Genomic DNA, 24878 nt, shown 5'->3' on the forward strand with positions numbered 1-24878 from the left:
ATTGCTACAATGGCTTTTTGAGTGAATAAAAATGATCAAATTTGTGCAAGTAAAGCAAGGTGAAAATTCACTTTACGTTCGGTATGAACACACCTTAAAGGAGACACTACAAGTTCAGTTTGTTCAAGCAATTTTAGCTTGAACTGGTGGATACCCGAGTTCAATTTTACATCCAGAAAGCCAAAGAGACACAGATATTTTTCTTAGAGCTGAATACAAGTGAATATCAGACTTTGTTGGATTGTGCACTTTGTTTTCAGAGCATGTTAATCATGTTGCGAGTGTTAGAAAGGTTTTTTAAGGTTTGTCCTGTAAGTTTGTTTCAGAGTGTAGTTGCTGCCCTATAGTGTAAAAAAAACCTGAAATAACTATAGTGTTTATTTTTCAGAGCAACAGTTGTTGTATTATGAGGAGTCAGGACTGAACCCATATGGTCCATAAAGACAGCAAGGACACCACTACAAGTAAAACCTCTGACGCAAGTATGGATGACGTTCTCTCATTTTCACAAATCACATGTGATCTTGTTTTTTCCAAGTTAAATTATGGACATTTACAGAAGTCATACAAATCAGCTTGTATGCCTGTTTAGCACAGTAATGAATGTTTTTGGAAAGTCTGTGTTAGTTGAATTATCCCACCTGATTCGTGCAAGTGAAATACTGTGAAATAACTCTTCATCTATCCTCCAGGTTGATTTTCTGCCCCTCCTACTTTTTCAGCAACTGTAAATGTGAGTTTCATTGCCTGGTATAAAGAGCTGTTCTTGTCCAGGACAGATCATGTGGAACAGTATGACAGAACAGTCATGCAGCAGGGCATCATAGATAAAGATTTTTTTTTTTCTAAAGGAACACAGTCTCTCTTTTTTGGGGGGATGGGTATTGAAAAGCAGCCTTTATTTAATGATTTCATTCTGATGATGGTTTGAAATTTTCAGTGGGAGTTTCATACGATCAAGAATCCACATACAGCCTTGAAATACTGCAGTAAAAAGTGAAAATTAGGTTGTCACTTTTTCCATTGGAAAAATAACCAGTAATATCACATCTGATGCTGTGATGAGCAGAAAAAAAATAGGTCTGTCTCATTTTTTACCACAAATCGTCAATATTCCAAATGCTGAAAAATCTTTAGCTGTGCCCAGTTCTTGTATTTATCCCACCAGGTACTTTGGCAGACACTGCAATCATTGTCAGAGGCTCCATTTCCACTCCCATGTAAGCTACTCTTCTAAATTTTGAGCCCAGATAATTCATTGCTTTCCACCACGCTGTTCAAGCCTCTTTCACCCTCACATTCATTTGTTACCCTGCAGGCTTAATGCAAAGTGATGCAGACAGGACTTACCCAGAGAAAAGTTAAATAAAGAAACTGAGTCACTGTACTTGTTGGCCTTGTTGGGTCTTTGCTGTAAAATTTAAAATAATAAAATCTACCCTTTGCTGCAGGTCCCCAAACTTATAGAAGGTATCATTAATTCAGCTGAATCAGCATGAGTCACAATTGGGGTATAAAATGTTAATTCGTGAGCTTTAGAGACGCTATAAGGCAGATTTTGTAACCTGGTCAGGCTTGCTTTCACGCTTGCTCCCCCTTCTTTTAGTCTTAACGCTGAGCGAAGCAAACCAGATGCTGCTGTAGCCTTATATTTACAGTAAAGGCATGAGAGTGTCATCGATAGTCTTATCTAGCCCTGTGCAAGAGCATATTTCACTAAATATCAAACTATTCCTTTAATTCCAAAAGGATTTATACTGTCCACGTCAGGGTTTGCATACAAAAGAGGTCTTCTGGACCACTCTGCAAAAAGCTTCTGTGTGAGGACAGCAGAAAGCTACAGTGCCCAGAAAACACATTAAGCATTTTAGCTTTTCACTACATGTGAATACATTTATGTGGGTGTGTGTGTGTGTGTGTGTCTGTGTGTGAGAGACAAAATGTTTCTCTGTGCGCATTAACAAGGAAACACAGGCATCAAAGCTTGAGCAAGTTATCACAAACATCATGTAGGTTGAAAACATCATTCCACAGACGAGGAATTTAATTAAAAAAAAAAAAAAAAACTAATAAAAATAAGAATTGGCAGTAAATTGATCAGCATGATTCAGCATATTTCACAAACTTACTCACAAATCTGTGTTTAAAGGGTCGACTAAGGCGCTGCTATCTTCTCTCTTACTGCAGTGGTTCCAGTGTCTCATTTGCTCAGCATTCATGTTAATCTCTTTGAGGCTTCTATAGAAAATAGTTCTCCTGTACTACCCACAGAGGCCATGATGGGCTGTTGATAAGCTGATACTTTATCTTGTATTTGCATTTTGCATTTGGTTAATGCTTTATGGAGAAGATATGTATCCTCTGAAACTGCTGATGAAAGCTTTGCTTTGGAATAATTGCACCAATTATGAATTACATTTTTAAACACTAAATTAAATTAAAAACCTACTTGTAATGTGACATGTGAGGTTATTTTTCTCACTTACTGTCTACAGATGACCATGAATGAATTGTGCTTAATCAGATCTTAACATTTAAACCTATCAATTAAATCCTCCTGATTTCACTGTTAAATGTCACCTCAGATCTCGCCCCATCTGTTTGGCTGAACCTGTTGCATGTAAAAATTCACTGGCTCAACCTTCCCACGGGTACATTACTCTCACTGTGTCATTCAAACAACCAAATAACACAATTTTCACTTTGACCTTTTCAGCAAAAATAAATCATAATGATGGAAAGCTAATGTGTATTTCCATGCTGAATAGGTTCGACAAAGCCAGCTCAAGAGGAAAATGCAGTCTGCCTTGTGTTCTTACCTGTTGCCTCACTCCGCAGAGGTGTTGTTTCACTGCCGAGCGCTGATGCAGAATCAACACTCTGTTTATTGTTTGGGTTCTGCTTTTCTCATGAGGAGTGGCAGTAAATAAATGTGACATTTGGTAAATGTCACATTTATTATGAAACACTAAAGTGTTTAATAATTCCACAAATAATCTGTAAATTATTCAAATCAGAAAGGAGATTAGTCCGCTGATGGGGCAATCTAATAATGAAGAAGGTAAAGAAGTGACACCCTATTAGCCTATTCTTATGTTTCCATGATGTCATTTTTCTGTAATTAATTCAAATTAATCTTTGAAAACATGTCAAGTGCAGGAGATGCCTGCACTTGACATGATATTGCATTTCTTTTGAGAAAGAGAAAATCCTTTTTTTTATCTTTTTTGAAAGAGAGAGAGCATGACCAGCAGAGAATATTAATGCTGCTTGATTCGACCTGAAGTGAATCATAATGGAGCTCTGCTGACCATCAGACATGTCAGAGGAAAACCAAGCCAAAGCCAGTTGAAAATGTGCCTTTTCTCATCTTTAGCATGTGTGTGAATGACACACCACCAGAGGAAAAGCAGAACAAACCACTGGACAGTGGTGTCCACATACTTTTGGCCTCAAAGTTTAACTATCCCTCTAACAAGCAGACATGATAAATGTTTTTACACATGATCTCCCAAGTTAGGCGATTAGTGGTCAGAACAGAATGTAGGTGTTTCCTTCGAGCAAAATGGCTTGTGCACTTTAACCTTGCTCTTCCATAGTGATTCAACCAGTGTGAATGTGTGGTGCATAACATCACAGCAGAGAAGGCGGCAACGCTACCGCACACTGAGGTTAACAACTGGGCTGTGAGCCATGTATTCAGACCAACATCTCCTGAGACAGGTTCAGATCAATGCCGAGCAGAGGTCTAATAGGTTCCCCCACTCAGAACAATGGAGGAAAGGTTGCATGGATTGAGGCCAAAATGTTCCCCAGGTTCTTTAAAAATGCAGTAACAGAGTTTAGCCTTAAGAAATAAATGAACCTTGTGTGGTCTTGCTGATGCCTCATTCATTCTGAAAATGATTATGTGTTGTGTTTCCATGGTAATGTTGTGCGCAATATATAGCCATGCTTTTTCAAAAAGACTCTGCCACCCTCTAGTGGACATATGGCATAAATACATAGTAACAGTTTTTAGTCTTTCTTTTTTTATTTTAAATCGCTGTAAGACATAAAAAGACAAATAAGACAAGCTTGACATTATATGCACAGTTTCCAGACTAAGATTAAAAATACAACAATAATAATAACAACGTCAATGTCAATGTCAGTACAATTAAGTCAAATACAGACATGTATGTTGGACATTAACCATTAATCCAACCAAGCAACACAAGAATGCAAAGAGTTTCTATTGTCAAATTCATCTGTGCTTTGCAGTCTCTACTTCACAAATAGAAATTTTTGGACATTAGAGACTTTTATGTCTCTCCTATGTTTGCTCCTGCCACCCAAACTTTGCCATCTTTTTTCAGTCACTGATAAACAACGTGGGATTTCAGGACTGCCAAACAAAGTAAATGTGTTCACTTAAAAGACACAGCAATCTGGATGACAAATTTGTTTCTGTACTGTACTTTAATGAAATACAGTGAATCGTTATGCTTAATCTGCTCGCTCTAAATTTGTAAAATGAGTGAATGTCATATAAGTCAATATATTAAAATGCCTGAAAATAAGCAGGTCTGTCAGAGTGAGTAAAAGCCCTGAAGCTTTATTTTCGAAGATAAGTCCAGTTTTTGCTGCTCGACTGAAATCACACACCACTGGCTTTAATCGTAAGAAGAGAACACATGAACCACTGTTTGTAATGAAAACGTCAATTTCATATTTCGGCGATCATCCGTGAGAAAGTGATTTGTTTATGTTTCTACAGTGGGGGGTCAACCCGGCGAGAAACACTTCAAACCCGGACCGCTTTTTCATTGGCCAGCGACCAAATCGCTGAATGTGATTGGTCAATTCGTGTTCCCACTCCTGACCGTTCCGACCGGAAACACGACCACTGGGTAACCGTGGGACACAGAAACAGGTAACTCATTGTGCTGCACAGCTCAGTACAAATTAGTCACGTTTAAGACATTTTAAGCTGGTGTAATTGTGGGGTTTTTTCTATCAGTCGTGAAGACGCAACGATGCATGTCTGTTGCTAGTTCTGCTTATTTTCGAGGGTAATTTCTCCCACGCGCATCCTAGTATGATGTGCTAGCTAGCTTGCTAACATGTCACCGGGTAGCCGGTGAAGCTTTAAGCTATCTGTCGAAGTTATTCCAAAAATAACGTTAACACTGGCCCAGAGTGACTGCTTTGTTTCCTGACAGTAACATTAACTCAGTTGCTTTCAGTTATGCTCCTATTTTCTACACGTGTTTTCGACAAATGGCATCTGTTTTAACTAGTTAGCTAACGAAGCAGAGCAAACAATTCGTGTAACGATGTTCTGGTGTTTCTTGTGGTAAACGTAAACGCTGGACTTTGTCGCTCCTTTTAGGTTATTTACCTGGCACTGTCATGTGTGTTCTGCCTCTAGATGAAGGCTAGCATTGTGGCATTTTTATAGTATAGGAATAATGTCAATGCAGATCAAGCTCTCTTTCGCCAGAATGACATGAGAGCCAGTTATTTCACAACAAAAACGCAACTAGATGAGTTGGTCCCTCAGAATAATTGTCACACACACGCACTAACTACACAAATCAGAGTATTAAAAAGTAAAGCTTTGCATTTTGCTTTTTCTTTCATGCCCACAGTCATGTCTTTCCATCAGGATCGTGGGGGTCCCAGGGGAGGAATGGCCCCAGGTCAGCATGGCTCCCCTCAGAGCTACCGACCCACAAACCTAAGGCCACCCCCTCCCCAGCCTCCTGTACCCCCTTACCAGTACGATCCACAGACTCCTCCCAGTTCAGGCTACCATGGAAACAGCAGCTACATGCCACCACACTCTGACTTCATGCAGTATCCTCCTCCCGCGCCATCCCAGACTCCCAGTTCTCTTAACCAGTGTCCAGTACGCCCACCTTTCCCCAAGCCCCCAGTCCGGCAAGGCTTCCTAGAACCCCCACCTAACTTTCCACCTCCTCCCTTGCCCAGCTCCACAGGTGGTCCAGCACCAGGGTCCCAGGTTTCTGCACAGAATGCCTATCACCCTTATATGATGCCACCTGTGCCCCCACCACCATTACCACACCCGCCCATGCCTCACCCTTTGGCTTCTCAGTCTATAAGCTACCACCCTCCATACTCAATGAACTACCCCCATCCTCCCCACCCCCCCTTCCCTCCTCCCACCTTCAGCCCTGGCTATACCCAGAACCCCAGCTCATTTAAACCAGACCACAGCTTCAGGCATGGGGGGCAGTATAAGTATGAAAAACCCATGGACAACAGGAGATCTCCAGAAAGAGGGTATCGCCACGATGACCACAGGCAGAAGGGCTATGGCTACGGTAGCCATGGTGATAGGCACAAAATGGAATTTCTTGGAGAGAGGAAAGATCGTGGGAGGAGTCCAGACAGGCGTGTCAGGCCAGAGGGTGGAAGGTACAGGTCTGAGTATGACAGAGGCCGGACTCCCCCCAGACACAGGAGCAGGGATCGCAGCAGGTACACAGACGGCCCTCTTCTGAGTGAGATCAGTTTGTGAAATGATTTTCTTTCTTACTACTCTATTTGTGTTTGTTCACAGAGAGAGGTATCGTCACAGAGAAAATCGGAGATCCCAGTCACCTGACAGACACAGAAAGAGGCCTCGGAGGTACATGTGTAGTTGCTTTTTTTGCCTTATTAAAGTTGTAAAGTACTAATCCCCATTCAACACTTACAGACATGTACAGATAAAAATCCTTTTTTTTATGTCATTATGTCAGGATTTGTGGCTCCTCCATCGAGTAGTAAATTGTTTTTAACTGTAAAATTTGCAGAATTCCCCTCATGATCTTCATTTAGCAAATGGAGCTAACTCAAGTGTGGCCGTAACTTGGTCCTTGGAGACATGATATACCCCATATATGTGGTGCAGATTTTACCTCTCATCTCTGCTCATTGTGATTCTGTTTTGTGTCCCTTGTAGTCGATCTACAAGCAGAGACAGGAAACGTGGTCGGTGGGAAGAAGAGAGGGACAGGAGGTCGGAGGGCTCCTCAGGCCTGAGCAGAGAGCGCAGCTACTCCTCCATCAGGAGCAGAGACTCTGAGGAGGCCTTCAGTGACAGAGACCGAGAGCGAGAGAGGGAACGGGACAGAGACAGAGAGAAGGAAAAAGAGAAGGGGGATGATGAGAAAGAGGAGGAAGAGCTGCTCAAACCTGCCTGGATCCGCTGCACCCACGCTGAGAACTACTACTCCAGTGACCCCATGGACCAAGTGGTACTGTTGGCACTTTGGTATTAATTATGTGTGTCCCATGTTCAGTTGCTAATTGTTTGTTGTAATATGTAATTGCTATTATACACTTGATAGTCATAGTCATAAAAATATTGAGGTTAGACAAGAGAGTGGCTCGTTTTGGATTGAACATATGGTCCATTAACACTGAGGACAGCTCTCTTTGATATGTTTATCCAACTGACTACGAAGGGGAACTTTCCTAATCTTTGGTGTTGTTAAAGGACCAGTGTGTAGGATTTAGGGGGATTTGTCGGCAGAAATTGAAAATAATATTCATAATTATGTTTTCATTAGTGTATAATGAACTCAAACTAAGAATTTTTGTGTTTTCAGTAGCTTAGAAACAGCCCTTCATAGCTCCATGGGGAGCGGGTCCTCCTCCACGGAGCTCACCACACTGTACCACCGTGTTTCTACAGTTTGGAACCGATAAACCAAACACGGGCTTTACAGAGGGCCTTTCTTGTTTTTAAGTTACCTGAATAGTTTCTCCTATATGCTTGGAAAGGGAAGGCGAAGGTGGGTGGCATTCAGTTGGTTGTAAGCTGCAACCTCACCACTAGATGCCACTAAATCCTACACACTGGTTCTTTAAAGAGTTGTATTGGTTTCTCTCTAACACTTTATGCTTTCAGCCTTCCAGTTAATAGTGAGCACTCAAAAGACACCTCAGTCGCCCTTTTAAATCACCCCCTGCTCTCTCAAATGCTTTTCTGATGTCTTTCGGATGGTGCCAACTCCTTTTCTTTTCTAAAACTCTGACCTTTACCAGTAGTCTCTGAATGGTTGTTTCATGCTGTCCTCAGCTACTTTCTTCCCACAAATTACACATTCTGGCAGAGACCTGACCTGTCCTTCAGTAAAACTAACTTTAGCTTTCTGCCCGTCCATGAACAAATTTACTATTGTGATGTCTCTCTCACTTCTGCTGTGACAGTGAGGATGCTGCCTGCGGGAGCCAGTTACTGTAGTTGCCCCAAAAGGGTGTTGAATCACACTGATGGTCTGTGGCAGTGAGAGTGCAGGTCACAGTGGTGTAATCTTTGAGGACTGAAAGCACAATGCCCAAATATACTTTTCTAACCGACCAGATATTTTTCTCTTTTTGTGACATAATGTAGTTTTGAATTTAGTTTTTTTTTCTATCATATCTGAGTGCATTTGTGACATCCATATAATAGCCAAGGACACACTGCGCCATTATGAGCTGGACAAATTTTCATGTATTTTGTTTGAATTGATTTATTCCAGGGAGACTCCACAGTCGTGGGGACCAGTAAATTGCGGGACCTGTACGAGCGCTTTGAGGAGGAGTTGGGGAGGAGGCAGGAGAGAGCCAAGGCTGCTCGACCGAAATGGGAGCCACCCAAGACCAAACTGGATGAGGATCCAGGTGGGCAGTGCTGCCAAACTAAACTCATTTGTATGTTTATAAGGAAAACAAGTGCAGTCTGTGTGTGTTAAAGAGGTGCGGGTTCAACAGTGGCGCCTGCATGTTGACAGGTGTTTCTGTTATTTTGTCGACTCCATTCAAATCACAGAGGATAGGCTAAACAGACACTCCTCTTTGTATCATGCAGCACAATTCAATACACATACACATTTTTTTTAACCCTCAGCAGCCACTGATTGGTTTCTTCACTGAAACGTGTACCTGCTCATGCTTTGCTGCCTTGTTACTTTTGTAAGCATGTAAGTTGTTCTGGATAAGTGCAGCAGCTAAATAACAATTAACAGTTAATACATCTGTCGACAACCTTTTGTTATTGATGCACATAAAACCTTGCTGTCTTCTCAGCAGTGCATTAGGCTGAGGCAAAGATTAAGTTCAGTGTTTATGATGTTATCTGCAGGGCTGTCAGCTTGATTGTCTCTTTCAGCACCGCAATAGTATCAGTCTCGCTCAGGGAGATCTAATTTGCTAAATATGTTGCTCCGGGCACTGACTTCACAGTCAAGTACTCAAGTTAAAATGCTGATAAAAAATGAAGACTTTGCTTAGCTAAAAGCCACAAACTATTCAGCTGAATGGTAATTATAATCCTCATTTCAGTGTGAGGATTCTTTTTGGTAAGGGAGAGAGACAAGTGTGAGAGAAATAAAGAAACGAGATGTCAGTATTGGCAACTTTTAATCATACAACTCTATTTAAATTTGCAGATGGCTAGTAAAGTAGAAGATTGTAATGAACTAGAATATTTAAACAATTAACCCACCATATAGCGATTGGTAAATCATGCAACTCTATTTGTTTCATTGAAGTAATATCAAGAAATGAAAGTTTACTGTTTCATCGGCATTTTGTGGATAATTATCCCTCAACGAGAGCTGGCAAAGACAGGGTTCAGACAGTTTGAAAGCATTGTGACAGATTGCTTTACAGAGACTTTATGTTGTATAATACTTTGTGAGGGCACAGCTGAGCAAGCACTCGACCAGCTCCGGCTCAGCGAATTATGTTTCAGTTGTCAGCCCTATAACGTTCTAATGATTAAAGACCTTTTTGCTCTTTGGTTCCAGACGACAGCAGCAGTGACTCAGACTGTGAGTCAGATGGTGAAGGAAGCACCTGCTCCAGCAGCTCTGACTCGGAGGTTTTTGATGTCATTGCTGAGATCAAGAGAAAGAAAGCTCACCCCGACCGCCTGCATGAGGAGCTGTGGTACAACGACCCAGGACAGGTTGGTCTGTCTTAACAAAAGGATATTTGATTTTATAACATTTATTATGTTACAAAACTGAATTCTGCTTTTCTGTCTTCTGTATTTATCTTTTGAAACAGATCTGATTGGTATTGACATCATAATATAGGACAGATGTCGGCAAATAGCGGCCAAATCGGGCCATTCGGCAAAAATATTTGGCCCCCTGACATTAGGGGAAATTTTCTGTAGATAATCTGAAACACCTGATACTGCCCCTAGAGGTAAACCACAGCTACTGTGCCAGGATATTTAAACAGTGCACGGTGCTGAAATGAAAGTCCCAGTACATAATATAATCCACTTCATTTAAATCAAACCTGCATCCTTTCAGTTTAAACATCGTTTTAATTTCACAGCTTTATCACAAATTGTGCTGATAACGTTTTTCCTAAGGCAACAGCAAAAACTGTACTTTCATCCAACCATCACTGAAGCAGGCCACTGTTCATTGAGTGTGCAGTGCAAACAGAACATGTATTTGCATATATGAGTCATTTTTTTTTGCAAATGAGTATTAGTTAATGAGTATAAGCTGCTGTAACTCGGTCAACTGTAACTGACTAAAGGAAAAATAATATCAGCTGTTGGATACAATCCTAAAACAAACAGCTTTATGAATCATAACACATTGTAAGACAGTTATTTGCAGTAATGCTGGAGCTAAAAATGTCCAGGCTAAAGCATTGGTCAATATTAGCAGAGAAAAAGTGGAAAAAAAAAGACTAAAACATCTGAAATAATGGAAGGATGCGCCTCAGCCTCAGTATCGCTAGAGAATGCGCTGGAATATTTGATATAATACTTTATCAAATATTTAATTCATTTCCAACAGTATTTGATTGTCAGCACCAAGTTCAGGTTTCTGGGAGCTTTTGAAATCATTTTAGTAAATACGTCTTCAGTAGATGAGGCAGTTTGAGGTCTGATATCTAACTATACAGTTTGAAAAGTGTTCACAGACTATTGAAGAGTTTGTTTTTCCTGCAAAGATATTTCATTTCCAGCTTTCCAACAATTTTTCATTGTGTGTGATGTGTTTTATTAAAACGTTAAGACCGTTTTGTCAGAGTTTGCCTTCACATTGCCCTGACAATATCACAAAGGGCAACTTAAAACTCAAAACTCCAGTGAAGAAATAAAGGTCAGGAGTGTGCAGTTTTGAAATGTTCAGCAGCTCCTGCGTTATACGTGGCAAGTGGAGCAGTTGTGTCTGATTTACGTATTTTCTTTCTGTCCAGATGAATGATGGTCCCTTGTGTAAGTGCAGTGCCAAGGCCAGACGTACAGGGATCCGCCACAGCATCTACCCGGGGGAGGAGGTATGACACGCTGTGAATAAATCACCCCTTCATAACCTTGAAGTTGTGCCACACAGGAGCAAGGACATTATTCTAGTCAGCCTAAATGTATTCTCTATGCAGAGGCTATTTTGTATTGTGCTAAAGGGACAATATGTAAGATTTTATCATCCCAAAGAACCAAATGATGATATTACATTTGTAAAAATTTGGCAGGGGAGTTGGTCTATACCAGTTGTTCATCGATTATTTTGCCAGCTGCTGAGATTTCTGGTTTCCATGACTCATTTTCTTGTTTTTGTGTGTTTTGGAACAAAAACTCCCACATAGATGCCTTGTCAACAAGTCTCAAAGATGTTTTGTATATTGTATTAATCATAGGTGTGATATTATTCCTGAATTGCATTTACGTTTAAGGCATAAGGGAGTTTAGCAGGAAGTAAAGACAATTTTCCTTTTGCTTGCCAGTGATGACCAGTGAAGGTCATGGATTACTTAATGAGCGTTTTAACCTATGGCAAAGTATTTTACAAGGAGGTAAATTAACATCAGCCTCCAGACAAATGCGGGCAAATCTTGGCTGTAGTACTGTAGGTTTCAACTCACCAGCCATTTTTGCAAGGTCATGTTATGTCTTAAAAATCTATTTGGGTTGGGAAATGAACAGGGTTTGCTCCCTTGTAAGTCGAGTAGTTCACAAATTGCTCGTTACGGTCTTGGTTGACTTGTAAATTATAGGTCAATTAGTTGTTTTTTTTTTAGGTTTATACTGCACATGGTCAGTATGATTGTGCTCTTTAAAGGATGTCTACTAATTTTTTTTAGTCATAAGCCTCAGGTATTACTGGGAAATATTTTTTACATCTCTGTGTTCACAGTAATTGCACAGTAATTTCCACAAATATGTTTTGCTCTTCTTTTACTTCTACACTAAACAAAATCCCTCAGCATAACTGCATTCATCTGTGGAGGAAAAAAAAACCCTGTTTTTCAGTCTAATCAACCAACTGATTAGTGGTAGAAATCCTAAGATGAATTAATCAACAGAAAATGAATTGGCAACTATGTTGATGATAAATAATTAGAAGAATTTCTAAAGCAAAAATGCCAAATAATTCCAAGTTGCAGCTTCTTAGTTGTAAAGATAGAAATTGTCAGTAGTTGCAGCACTAAAACTGTTTGACACAAGACAAAAATTATCAATCATAATTTGTTTCTCTTAAATCATAATGTAAGGTCGGAGCGTACGTACATGATGTGCTAATTTCACATTGTCACTTGTGTGCGTTTCTTTCAGCCTGTGAAAGAGTGCCGTCCAATGAACAACAATGCGGGAAAACTATTTCACTACAGGATCACCGTGTCTCCTCCTACCAACTTCCTGGTATGAATTTGTCTTTTTTGTCCAGACCCTAAAATCATTCACAAAAAATGCTTATCTGAATAACAACACGCAGTAAAATGATGAAAAAATACGATTCCTTCTGTTTCCATATTATTTTGTTGCAGCATTTGAATATAGTATCACAATTTTCTTTTACATAATGTGTTTTATCCGTTGTCATGGCAGATCCATCTGCGGTGTGTCGTTGCGTTGTGTGTTTGTGTCACCTGTTGTTTTCTGTTTCAGACTGACAGGCCGACGGTGATCGAGTACGATGACCACGAGTACCTGTTCGAGGGCTTCTCACTTTTTTCCCACACACCTCTCACTAACGTAAGCCTGCTTTGAATTGTGAGCAGTATATGCGATAAACCATGAATTTTTACACCACAGTAGTTTCAGATTTTTGACAGTAAGTGGGTGTCACTATGCCACTATGTCATTTTTCTCAGTTATGCCTGTTTTTTTTTTAATATATTTTACGTCACTGTTATTTATTTAGTTACTTGGAGTTTGCAGCTCCTTTCACATTGAGTTTCTGGAGGCTGGTGTCACGCTGAGTTTAGTTGACTATTTTATTTCAAAGTGTCACCTCACAAAGATGAAACAAAGAAGTTTACAGGGTACAACTTCTCCACAAGCTTAAAAAAAAACACGTTTCAGCGTCAAGGTGTCATTTCATATACAAACACGTGCATGTTATGCACAAAACAAGCTGTGCATTGTACATAGTTAAGACCAAAAGCTCATGTGATGGGAATAGTAAGGACAAATCTAAATTTTCAACACTGACTTGCACTGTTGGAGGTTCTTATTTTAGTTCTATGGCTTGGTAATTTATAGATTATTGATTATCAACCTTCAGAAAAATCATATCACAATGATTTGATCATGTTTTATAAAATTCAGGGTCATATCATTAAAGAAAGTAAAAGGCTGTTTAAAAGTAAGAGGTAATAACTTTTACATAGCTCTTGTCCATCATTGATTCATACTGATGGCTGCATAGGGCTCAAAACTGTAAACTGAGAAGGAACCAGAAAGCCAGGACACTGTTGCTCAGTTGTGCTCTCTTTATTAAACTGGGACATGTTGGTTGGTAAACCTTCACTTTTTTGTCTTGTGTCATAAGCTAAGATTCTTTCATGACGAGTAAAAGTGACAGACAGGGTGCAGCTGATCCATTATTAATTCAAAACAAATTGCTGAGGTACATTTGTCACATGGATTTATATGTTATCATATCATAAAAAAAATGTTTGTCTATATATTTTTTTATTAGTTTCAGCTATATATCCGAGTCCTGGCATTCCACCCACATCTACTGTGAATTCTATTCTCTCTTCTGTTTGATGTGTGTGCCTGCCTGCGTGAAACTCTGCTGTGTAAAGCAGCCAGGTCCATGACTGGCTTTATTACTTCTCTCCATACACAGACCAACTGCTGCTCAGTCAGCTCTGCACTGGCCACATACGATACCATTTCTCCTTCCACATGTCTATTAAGGCAACACATATAATTTAGGTCAGCGTTTGAGTGAAAAATCCCCTCCTTTAACTCCACTCTCCTCAAAAATAACTTCAAATCGGCTTTTGGCTTTGGTTGGCTTCTTTGTTGCCTGGACAAAGTGCTCCTCTCTTGCTGTGCTGACCTTGTCGAAAAGTCCGCTCCCTCACTTTTGAAGGCCCATCAGTGACTGTCAAACATTAGAGAGGTCGTGACTTGAAAGGACCCTCTCTTTCTGTAGCCATTTCAGCTGTGTGCCTGACTTTTTTTCCCCCCTCTAAACTTCCCCCCCAAGGAGGAAGTTTAGAGGCAGGAGACAACCAAGCCTTGTTTGTTGAAAATGTGTTCAAAATGCGAATATTTGTGTGTTCATATATACGCGTGCGTGTGTCTGTCAGTGTCTGCGCGTGTGTGTTTTTCCTGCATGTTTGAATAATAAACTACTCAGTCAATATCCGTCCAGCTTGAAAAGAGCCCTGAGGATTAGGCATGATTTGAACTGGATAATTTAAGCAGCCCTTGTTAAAAGCTGGGGTAAACGCTTTGTGGCAGTGTGGGGATTAGGAACCTCAGAGCGTGGTGATATTAGCCTCCTGCTAGTTAGCCGCCGGGATGGGCAAGAATGAATGTGACTCCCAGGTTAATCTCTTAAAATGGACCCCTGCGCTCTGACAACAAAGACCGTGTAACTAGGGAGATTAAACACAGAAGAGCAGGCTTATCTATTTAGCAAGATTTGAGTTACTTAATTTTCAAGAGTCAGGTGCACATCTGTGTGTGTGGAGGAATGTGATTTGTGGGACTAAGTGTTTGTACATGTCTGGGTTTATAAACTGACCAAAGGTTGTGCGTGTTTATACACACTGCAGTGGGTTAGAGTGCGGTTTCTTGAACATACATACTTTTTCTTTACATACATGTGCTTGTGAGCGCCGTTTTGGGCAAGCTTCACGGCAGATATGAGGTTTTAATGAGTTTCCTTGAAAAGCTGTAACCTCTGCCTAACGCCATGGTAATGAGTCGGCCCATCCTTTCTTCTCCTCGTCCTCTGTTCCTTTCATCATCACAGATTCCATTGTGCCGTGTGATCCGCTTCAACATAGATTACACCATTCACTTCATAGAGGAGATGACACCGGAGGTCAGTAAAACCCCACTTTATCTCTCGGCTCTTTCTCTCCCCTTTCTCACCCCTTTTGTTTTTATCTCAAACGGCTGAGTCTGAGCACAGCTGAGCCACACGTAACCCTCACACTTCAGTGCCTGGGTGAGCAAAGGTGCTAATCCTTTTAGAAGAGGGAAAGGAGATTTTTTTTAACCTGCTGAAGTTGATTACATCGATAAGGTGGCTTATGTGATAAAGTTAGAGAACTGGATTTACTTATCAGTCATATCTACATTAAGGCATTCTTGCTTTTTTTAAGTCTCCCTGTACTGTATGCTCACAAAATGCTGCTGTCAAATCTGTCTCTGTCTCTCTCCTGTGTCCAGAACTACTGTGTACGAGGCCTGGAGCTTTTTGCCTCCTACTTGTTCCGGGACATTCTTGAGCTGTATGACTGGAACCTGACAGGTATGAATCCTGAAAGAAGGGCCAGTTTTACAGACTACAAATGGTGGAAGCTTCATGTTTTGCGAATGATTGTCTGCCCCTAAATTACAGATAAATTACAGATAAGTCCCTCCGGCCTTTCTCAAGCTCATGCATGAAATTGGTCAGTATGAGGGAAGAAATGATCTCATGTTTCAAACTGCAGGTTGTGTGTAGCACAAATGGTCCCTGGTTGACTACTGGATCCCTTTTCTCTGTTTTTATGGGGAAACATTACGAGTCCTGACCTGTAGACATTATTTTGATAAACATATATTTTCTAAATTCCTTATAGTGGTCAGTTAATTATGTACAGTGGCAAGAAAAAGAAGGTGAGCCCTTTGAAATTACCTGGTTTTCTGCATTAATTGGTCATAAGGTGATCTCATATTCATTTAAGCATAGATAAACACAATTTGTGACTGTCATTTCAGCCATAACTTCACACTCCTAATCTCTAACTTCTGAGAAATGCATGTTAGATTTCTTTGTGAAAAGATGTCGTCTGCCCGAATCAGCGACAAAAAAAAAATCTGCTCCTTTGTCCAGGTCCTGAGTCCGACAATGGGGCCTCTGGATGCCAGCGGTTCCATTTCATGCCCCGTTTTGTCCGATTCTTACCCGGTAAGACCCTTAACAACCTACACAGATCCTAAGCTGCTTTTCTTTTCTTTTTGTCTCCCTCTGGTGGTCAGGGGTAACACAGTTTTCCACTTGCTACTGGAATGAAAAAGGATGCATGTCTCCGGTAATGTCTGTTCCCAGCATTGCAGCATCTGATGTTGGTATTTGTGGTGTGTTCTGGAGGTTCGCTTACAGAGACTGAGCAGCTGTGTAGCTGCGTGGTATTCATCTTTGACACACATGATGGTGCTGGTGCACTGTGATATTGCCACAGAGTTTGTTATGACAGCCGTGCCACCTACCTTCTTTCCATCAAAAAACAATTTCTCTCCTAGCTCTCCCAATTTAGTCTGCAACAAACACTTATCTGTCTCTTTTACAAAAACAAAAATGTCCAATCTGATGTTTCTGATGTGATCTGTTGAGAGAATGAGAGCGAGGGGAGACGGGGAGTTACAGTGAGAGCATGATGATGGTGTATTTGAAAGTGAACAGTGAAGAGTGAGAGTGTATGTGCATTTGTTCTTGTCTTAATGCATTTCCAGGACTTTTTGAGTGTTTCTCCGTGTGAACACTTGTAGATGGAGGCCAATCAGTTCAATCATCATGAGTGTCTGTTAAACTCGTTTAAATTTGTTTGATTTGGTCGACTTTGACTTTATTTCACTGCACATGCATTCATATGTGACTGTCAGCCCACTCTTGGTTTTGTTATACAGATTTGAATATAATTCCATGTGCGTGCTACTATGTGCCTTCACGTATTGTATGGCATCCGACCTTTTATCAGCGCCTGTGCTCACCTGTGCGTTTCCTGAACAATGCAATTGTGATGCATAGGGACATTTTCACAGCATGTAATATTGGCTCAAAAACACAGCGTTGGCAGAGGTGAGGCGAGGTGAGATGCTTGCTTAAAAAGCTAGACTTACTCCAACATGAACATTGATTTTGGGCCAGGGATTTTGAACAGTGAAAGAATGCATTGAATGTAAGCTCAGTGAAATATTTTCCCTTGAACAAAAGTCATAGCTTGTTTAATTCCACAACTGCAGCTATGGAGACTGGGATTTTTTTTTTGCATTTCTTTCAATTAACAGTTTCTGTGTCTTTATTTTTGGTTTGTAGTTATTCTAATTAATATTTATATCTTAGATGGCGGGAAGGAGGTGCTGTCCATGCATCAGGTGCTGCTCTACCTGCTGCGCAGCAGCAAGCCCCTGGTCCCCGAGGAGGAGATTGCAGACATGCTGCAGTGGGAGGAGCTGGAGTGGCAGAAATACGCGGAGGAGTGCAAGGGCATGATCGTCACCAACCCGAGCATGGTGAGGCCTCAGCTTCTCTGCTATGACAGGAGGTGGCCTTGTCTGCTGTTTCAAGGGCGTTTGTCGCCCCCAACCCCGACACTGCAGGAATAAGGCTGTTCATGTTAGCCTGTGACATGAGCAGCCTCACCTATTATCCCCAAGGGCGTTTGCTGTCACCAGCACTATTCGGGGGCCGAAGCGTTTATGTCACGGTGAAGTCGGCTAACCTTCTTGTCTGGCCCATATTTTAAAGGATGTACAGTAATTGTGTTTGGGTAAAGGTGAAGATGTCATTGCTAGCTAAAAGGTTGCATATGAACAGTGAATATGATTGTGTAACCTTTGGCATGGGTGAGTTATTGAGTCAACTGTTCTTCTTGGCAGTACTGAATTGTTGCTGTCAGGTTTTCCAGATAGGTGGGAGTGTAATAGTCCTCCATCCCTACACTCAAGTTGAAGATTGGGCTGCCAGTCAAAGTCTATTCAGAGTTCTTCTATATAAAGACTATTCTGTTTGTCCAGAATAGAGCTACCTTTGGCATTGGTTACCTGCACTGTGACTCTCCTTTTGGTGGTTTGTTGGTTATTTGTTAAGTGGCTATTTTATTACCATCTGATTACATTTAAAAGTTTAGAAACAAGCAGAATTGTCCCGAATTCCTAGTAAATAATTGTCTCTTAATGTTTTATATCAAATTATTGTCATTCCAGGTTTGTCTGTATCACCCACAATTCATAGTAATTAACAGATTTTTGCTTTATGGATGGATCTGTCAGTTCTCGCATTTTGTCAGTCAGAAATACCAGAGAACAGTAAGAAAATGTTGAAAAATACCAATCACAAGTAGGACTGTCTCCAAAAAGCCACTGCATCAGTTGACAACGCAGCGAGTCGACTTCAGGTTTTGTGAGTCGACTCGCCGCACTGTTGTTGTTTTTTTTCTGCCACACAGTTCACAGAGCAACGCTGGAGTAACAGCGTGGCAGGCTGTAAACTTTACAAACCAAGTCTTGTCTTAAAATGGCCAAAGACGGGTGTTGGGAACAGAGAGCAGCACAATGCCAGACAGCGTGAGGCAGGGCCGCGCAACTTGTTTCTGTTGGCTGCTGCGATAGTCTCAGCTCCAGTGTCCGGCTGACAGCGCTGTCAGAAGCCCGGAGAGCTGAGAAGCAGGAGAGACACTCCCTGGTGTGGTAGGATTTCCTAACTGAGCTAACCAAGCAAGCCAGCTCTCACTGACTGTGTGGAAATGTGATGTTTTCACATCCCAGATGATGAACAAAGACATTAAAACATGAGTTTTTTTTTTTGGTAAATCATGAGAATCGTGTACAGGAGTATGGTGTGGAGTGGCTGCTCTGCAACTCAGCTGAACTGGCACTACCTGTGAAAGGGAGTGTGTTGGTTAGAAGTGTCAACTGAGTCGACTCTGAAAAATCCTGACTTGGGCACAGCGATAAGTACAAGGTCCTAAAACTCGAGGTGAAATTACTTTATCCAACCAAATGTACAAAATGATAGTGTGTCGAAAATGTTTTTAAACAGAGAGAAATAGCAAAGTCCCACAGCTGTAAAATGGGAAGCAGTCATTTAAACGATTAACTGTTTAATTATTAGTTATTAATTATTAGCTAACCCTCAAATCTGGTCAAGAAAGTATGTTCTTGGAGGCATAGTTTAAAAAAAAAAAAAAAAAAGTTGGTGCTCATTAATCACTAAAATGTCCTTTCAGAGGTAGGGTGCCCAGCTCTGTCCATACATTCTCTCATTTTGTTGAAATTTCACCTGCTGTGTCATGTCAAGGTCACATGGTGCTCCAAATCAAAGTGTCCGATGCCAGTCAAACACGCTCAAGTGATTATTTCACTCCGTGGCATGGCCCACAAGGGAGGGCACAAATGTCATCGACCTTCAATCAGCTATGTCGCGTTAAATCATTTGTAAAGAACCAGTATGCTATATGGCCTAGTACATATAAATTAGCGTTTACCTTGTATTTGTGTCGGGATTGTAAACAGGGCAATCACCAAGCCTTCCATCAAGCCAATCAGACCTGATTATGTCGCTTTAAAGGCAGAATCAAAGTTAGCCGGTGACCTCTTGCTCTCAAATCAACGTTTGTATGCAGGCTGTGCCGAGCGAGCGCGGCTCATGTCAAGGTGAGCCCGGGCCTTGAGCCATCTGCCGCACAGCTCATCACGCCTTATGCTACAGTCCCTTCCTCTGATCTCGTAAAACGCCTGACAGGCTAACTGTGATTTGGGAGTCAGCTGAGGACATGTTGCTTGTCAATCTCCTCTCTGATAAGAGCGTCAGAAGTTAGCTTTCCGTCCCTGACATCACTTTATCACTGTTGTGCGGTCGCTACAGTCCGGATCCGAGTTTGATCTCGTTACATCCCAGTGACAGACGACCCTCCTGGCGTGGATTATTTATTTCATATATTGGTAGCAGATGATTGAATGATGGTTGCCTTGTGGCTTTATGAATGTGTTTATACTGTAACGTGACTCAGTGTACTGACTTCCTTTCCCCTAGAAACCCAGCTCAGTGCGCATCGACCAATTGGACAGGGAGCAGTTCAACCCGGATGTCATCACCTTCCCCATCATCGTTCATTTTGGGATCCGTCCCGCTCAGCTCAGCTACGCCGGAGACCCTCAGTAAGATCACATACACACACACATAAATGTCGACCAGCCATCCGAGCACAGATCTTTCCCCTTTATAGCCCCCCCCCCTGCTGTGTACCGACTCCCTCGTTCCCTCTACTCCTTATTCACCACCACTCTCCCAGGACGCTGTGACGGCAGAATCCTGCGTGTCGCGCATCGAGGAGGGAGGACGATCGTGGCGTATGTCGAAGAGGGAGGGAGATAGACAGATAGATGGAAAGGGGAATAGAAGGATGAGAAAACGAGTGGCATGACATTTTCACATGCGTCGTCACAGGTCCCAGGTTTCCGCTGGGTGCCTCCGCCGTGGGATCTGCTGCGGTTTATGTCTCGTGAATAGTAATGCCACACACACACACACACACACACGCACCACAGGGCTGCAGTAGGGAATACTGTACTGTGCTGCTGCATAATTAACAAAAGCAGTGTATTAGATCATCTGAGCTTCGGTCTCTGAGGTGTTCATAGGAGATGCGACAACACGATGCCAAGCACCAATCAAAAGTCAGTACGAACTTGGTTTCTGCGCTCTCATTCTAAATTTAAACCTGTGGATTTCTTTTTAACTCAAATGTCTGGTCTCAGTCACAACAGTCAGGAGGAGGTGCAGGAGAAAAATGGTGTTGATGAAGACGCAAGCAAGAGGATGATCAGTTGGAAATCCATTTAGGCAGAACTAGTTTGCTTCCTCCCTCCGACTAATGTCCCCTCTCCCCTGCTGTTACATTTTAGCTGTCTGTCCGCTGAGCTCTTTCATCCCTGTGCACCCTGCTGCCATGTCAAACTTCTCAAAGCGCCAGACAACGACAAATTTATGGATGAACTGGGACATCATTAGCCGATGCAGACACGAGTAGTAAGAGACCAATGGAAAGGATTTCCTACCACTGCTAATGATGCGTGTAGTGAGGGCAGGAGTCGGTGTTGATTGCGGCGGCAGTGCCACAGAGAGGGAGCCTTGGACGCAGCAGCAGCAAATATTAACTCAGGAGACTGAAGAAGCTGTGTTGTCTTCTTCCCTTCACACTGCCCACTGGGCACAATTGTGTTCAGGGCCGCCACTCGAGCTTCTCCAGCGCCATGAATGACTGCTGAGGCAAGAATGATGACATGTCAGAGGTCAGGGATTGTAAAGAAAAGGGAGCACGGTGGAAGGATGGAACAGGGCAGAAAATGACAGCAACAGAGGGATGAAACGTGAGAGAAACTTAATGGAGGGATCGATGGAGGGAAAAGGAAATGAAAGGCATGTAAATATGTGAAAACAAAATAAAGAATTTAAGAGAAAGAGAGAGAAGAAGTTCACACTAGAAGAGCTTCCTTTCAGGTGTGCACGTGGATGTGCTGTCAGTTGTACATGTCGGTTTCACTGAATAAGCCACGGAGTCTCTTTTCTTTGAAAGTCGTGATTGCCGTCTCCTCTGGGTTGGATCTAGTAACGTTCCTGCAACACCTCCAACCTGGCTCAAGTTTGAATTGAATGCTGTCACATTTACGCCTCAGTGACACAGACTGCATGGATTCAAAGTGGCAAAGTCTCTCTTTTCTCTCACAAGCCTGAAGTTGAGCGCATAATTTACATACTCAGCTCTGATTGGGCTGTTTTTTTTTTTCCTGACATTGCCACTCTACTGGCGCACAGTGAAGTAGCTCATTTCCTGAGTGCTGTGTTCCATGCATCATTTTTCTTATCTCCGGCCTGGTAGCTTGTAAAAGTTGTATTTTAAAGAACTGGAACTTTTTGTCCTCTGTGTTTTTTTTTTTTGTTTTTTTTTTTGACAGACTTGAGAGACGTAGAAAACAACTATATGCTTTTGTTTCAGGAAAAAAGCAAAATGAATGCGATTGGCTGTTGTCAGGTTGTCTCTCCTGGAGTGGCATTTTATCACATCTCCATTGTTTGAGTGTGTGTGTGTAAGTTAGCTGGTGATGTCAAGGCTACAGCAGCACAAAGGTAAATGATGGCAGAGATATATTAAGTGCAAGGCTTGTTCTATCTTCCGTTAACACTGTAATGAATTAATCACAACCTAACGTCTTGTCATTTTCACCTATCCTCTGCCACTCTCAGATTACAGATTATATAATTATATATGATGTATTCTTTGGTATATTCAATTCCTGGTGATAATGAGAGTAACTTTAATAACTTTTAAAATCCGTCACTTGGTACTTTGACCTTTCAGCTGGCCTTGTGAGCTCTGGTCCTATTTGAACACAGCTTTTACTGAACAGAGACCTATGTCTGAATGCCAGGAAGCCATTACTTTAGCAGATAGATGAAGCCAGCAATGTTACAGATGCGTGTCTGAAAATGCCAGAGATAGGAAACAGGAGAGGGGGTCTGAAGAGAAAGGAAGAGGCAGCATATGCTAATGAAAGCATGTGCAGGGAGTGGCGAGAGCCACGGCAGTGCTACCCCGAGAGCACACAGCGGATCTGTGGAAAGGTCATTGGAGCGGATTGGGTACGAGGGGGCCTCCCAGGCTGGATAGACTTTCTCTCTCTCTCCCTCTGTCTCGCTTTCTCTTTCTTCCTCTCTCTGTCTCTCGTCCGCTCAGGCTGCCTCAGTGCGGAGGTGGTGGTGAGCTGATAATCGGGGCGGTAAAGCCGTCTCATTCCCTCGTCTCAGTCTCTAATGAAGTCCCCACTATTAAAGCTCTATAATTCTTCTATTCCACAGTACACCCCCACCTCCCTCTTCATCCTGCCTTCCTCATCTCTCTCTCTCTCTTTCTCTCTCTTTATACCTCTCTCTCTTTCTCTCTTTCAGTGCACCATCCTAGCCCCCAAACCCCACCACCTTACCCCTCCATCCCACCAATCATAATTGAATAACTCTGGGTAAATGAGGAGAAAGTCTCCTGAATGGGAGCAGAACGGTCACACTCGGCCCTCAGTGCATCAATCAGGAGGTCTGATTGAAAAGGGAGAGGGGGGGGGAGAGGGGGAGAGAGGGGGGAAGAAGGGGGAAGAAGGGGGAGGTGGTTAGTACGGTGGCTACATGTCACCTTGCCGATAACTCCCTGCCTCTTTTCAGATGCAAATGAGAGCAAAGACAATGAGGTTTTACAGAAAGTGAGAATGAGGAGGTTGTGAGATTGCTCTTGAGCCATGTGTCAGGGCTGCGCAAATGTTTCGTGGCTTACAGCTTTTTTACCAGAAAAGAAAATAAGGTGAACTGCAAATTGTCAGTCAGTGTGTGCGTGAACCTCTGCTCACAGTTCAAACGGTAGACATCTAAAACACACAGAATCTTCTGTGTCCACTGCCCTCACACACAAACAGCTAATGCAATAACGGCCGCAGGCAACTGTTAAATTATGTTTAATATCAGCCAAGCCGAAGATGAAATATTGATGTGTTGTTGCAAAGCAGGAGACTGAGGGGGGGGAGATAGACGCCTGTCAGCCTGACACCTCCTTATTTACTGTTGGCAGGTACCAGAAGCTGTGGAAGAGCTATGTGAAACTACGCCACCTGCTGGCCAACAGCCCCAAGGTCAAGCAAATTGACAAGCAGAAGCTGACACAGAGAGAGGTGGGTTGAAAGCAAACAGTCACACTTTGATAGTGTTTGTTTCCTTTGACACAGCCATACTTTAACACTGCCAGGTGGCCTGTATTTGTTTTGTGTGTACGTGCTTTCAGTTGAAACCTTTTGGAAGTTCGTTTCCTGCAGATATGAAAGGTTATGCTGGAACACTGGAGCACTTGCACACTCTGCAGACATGAGAGATTCACAGCCGCTAATTTCAAAAACAAAACTATTACCATTACTATTATTCCTACTGTGCGCACTGATTCAAACGCAGCTTATCTGGAACCTGCCGCTGGTATTTAGAGTTATTGCATGTATGCTTGTTAAGTAACAGGGATGCTGTTTCACTAAACTTAAAAAGGCAGCATTTCATTTTTACCACAGCAGAGGAATTTTTAAGTGTTGTGTTGTTTTTAGAGATTTACCCTAAAAATACTGATTAGCACATTAGTGCCATGTAAAGCTAGATATGTTATAGATCTGCTGTTACTATTTTACTTCAGATATGAAGGAAATGGTTTTACTTTTAACTGTTAGATCGTCCTGTCTCTTTACGTGTATGAGCGGCCTTCTCTGCATAATTCACCAAACCTTCACCGAGGAGTCCAGAGGAAGCCGAAGAATTTTGTTTTTCAGTTGGTTTTTTTTTTTTTTTTGCAGTCGGTATAAATGCTTAATTTCCTTTCCTCCAGCACTGCTTCATTATTTCTGGTTAAGATTTGGCTCACAAATATGTCATTAGCTTTCTTTCCCTTTGTCTTTATACTCAGGATATAAATACTGAGCTCTTATTTGGTGTGGAGGGATGGGCAGCAACTTTCTTAGACTGGTTAAGAATTCATATTTTTCCAAGTCTGTTTTTAAACACTAGTCAGGTGCCCACATGTTCCTCCTGTTCCTCCTGCTCATAATGGTCATTAAAATATATATATAAAAAATTAAAGTTTATCTGAAGGTAATATGAGGCTTCAAA

At 41.9% G+C, this 24878-nt stretch overlaps 1 protein-coding gene across 1 annotated transcript in view; it reads left to right on the forward strand.

Moving 5' to 3' along the window:
• Positions 1–4867: 4867 nt before the first annotated feature.
• drosha (drosha ribonuclease III) overlaps positions 4868–24878 on the forward strand; it is a 76327-nt gene continuing 56316 nt past the window's right edge. The window contains exons 1-15 of the mRNA XM_041065625.1: positions 4868–4915; positions 5634–6489; positions 6572–6640; positions 6956–7250; positions 8523–8664; positions 9792–9952; positions 11215–11295; positions 12572–12658; positions 12905–12991; positions 15234–15305; positions 15656–15737; positions 16305–16379; positions 17535–17704; positions 20226–20350; positions 23806–23905. Of these exons, the coding sequence (XP_040921559.1) occupies positions 5636–6489; positions 6572–6640; positions 6956–7250; positions 8523–8664; positions 9792–9952; positions 11215–11295; positions 12572–12658; positions 12905–12991; positions 15234–15305; positions 15656–15737; positions 16305–16379; positions 17535–17704; positions 20226–20350; positions 23806–23905 (2400 nt within the window). The 5' untranslated portion in view covers positions 4868–4915; positions 5634–5635. The remainder of the gene's footprint in view (positions 4916–5633; positions 6490–6571; positions 6641–6955; positions 7251–8522; positions 8665–9791; positions 9953–11214; positions 11296–12571; positions 12659–12904; positions 12992–15233; positions 15306–15655; positions 15738–16304; positions 16380–17534; positions 17705–20225; positions 20351–23805; positions 23906–24878) is intronic.

Source organism: Toxotes jaculatrix, chromosome 20, assembly GCF_017976425.1.
Source record: "Toxotes jaculatrix isolate fToxJac2 chromosome 20, fToxJac2.pri, whole genome shotgun sequence".
Lineage (NCBI taxonomy): Eukaryota > Metazoa > Chordata > Actinopteri > Toxotidae > Toxotes > Toxotes jaculatrix.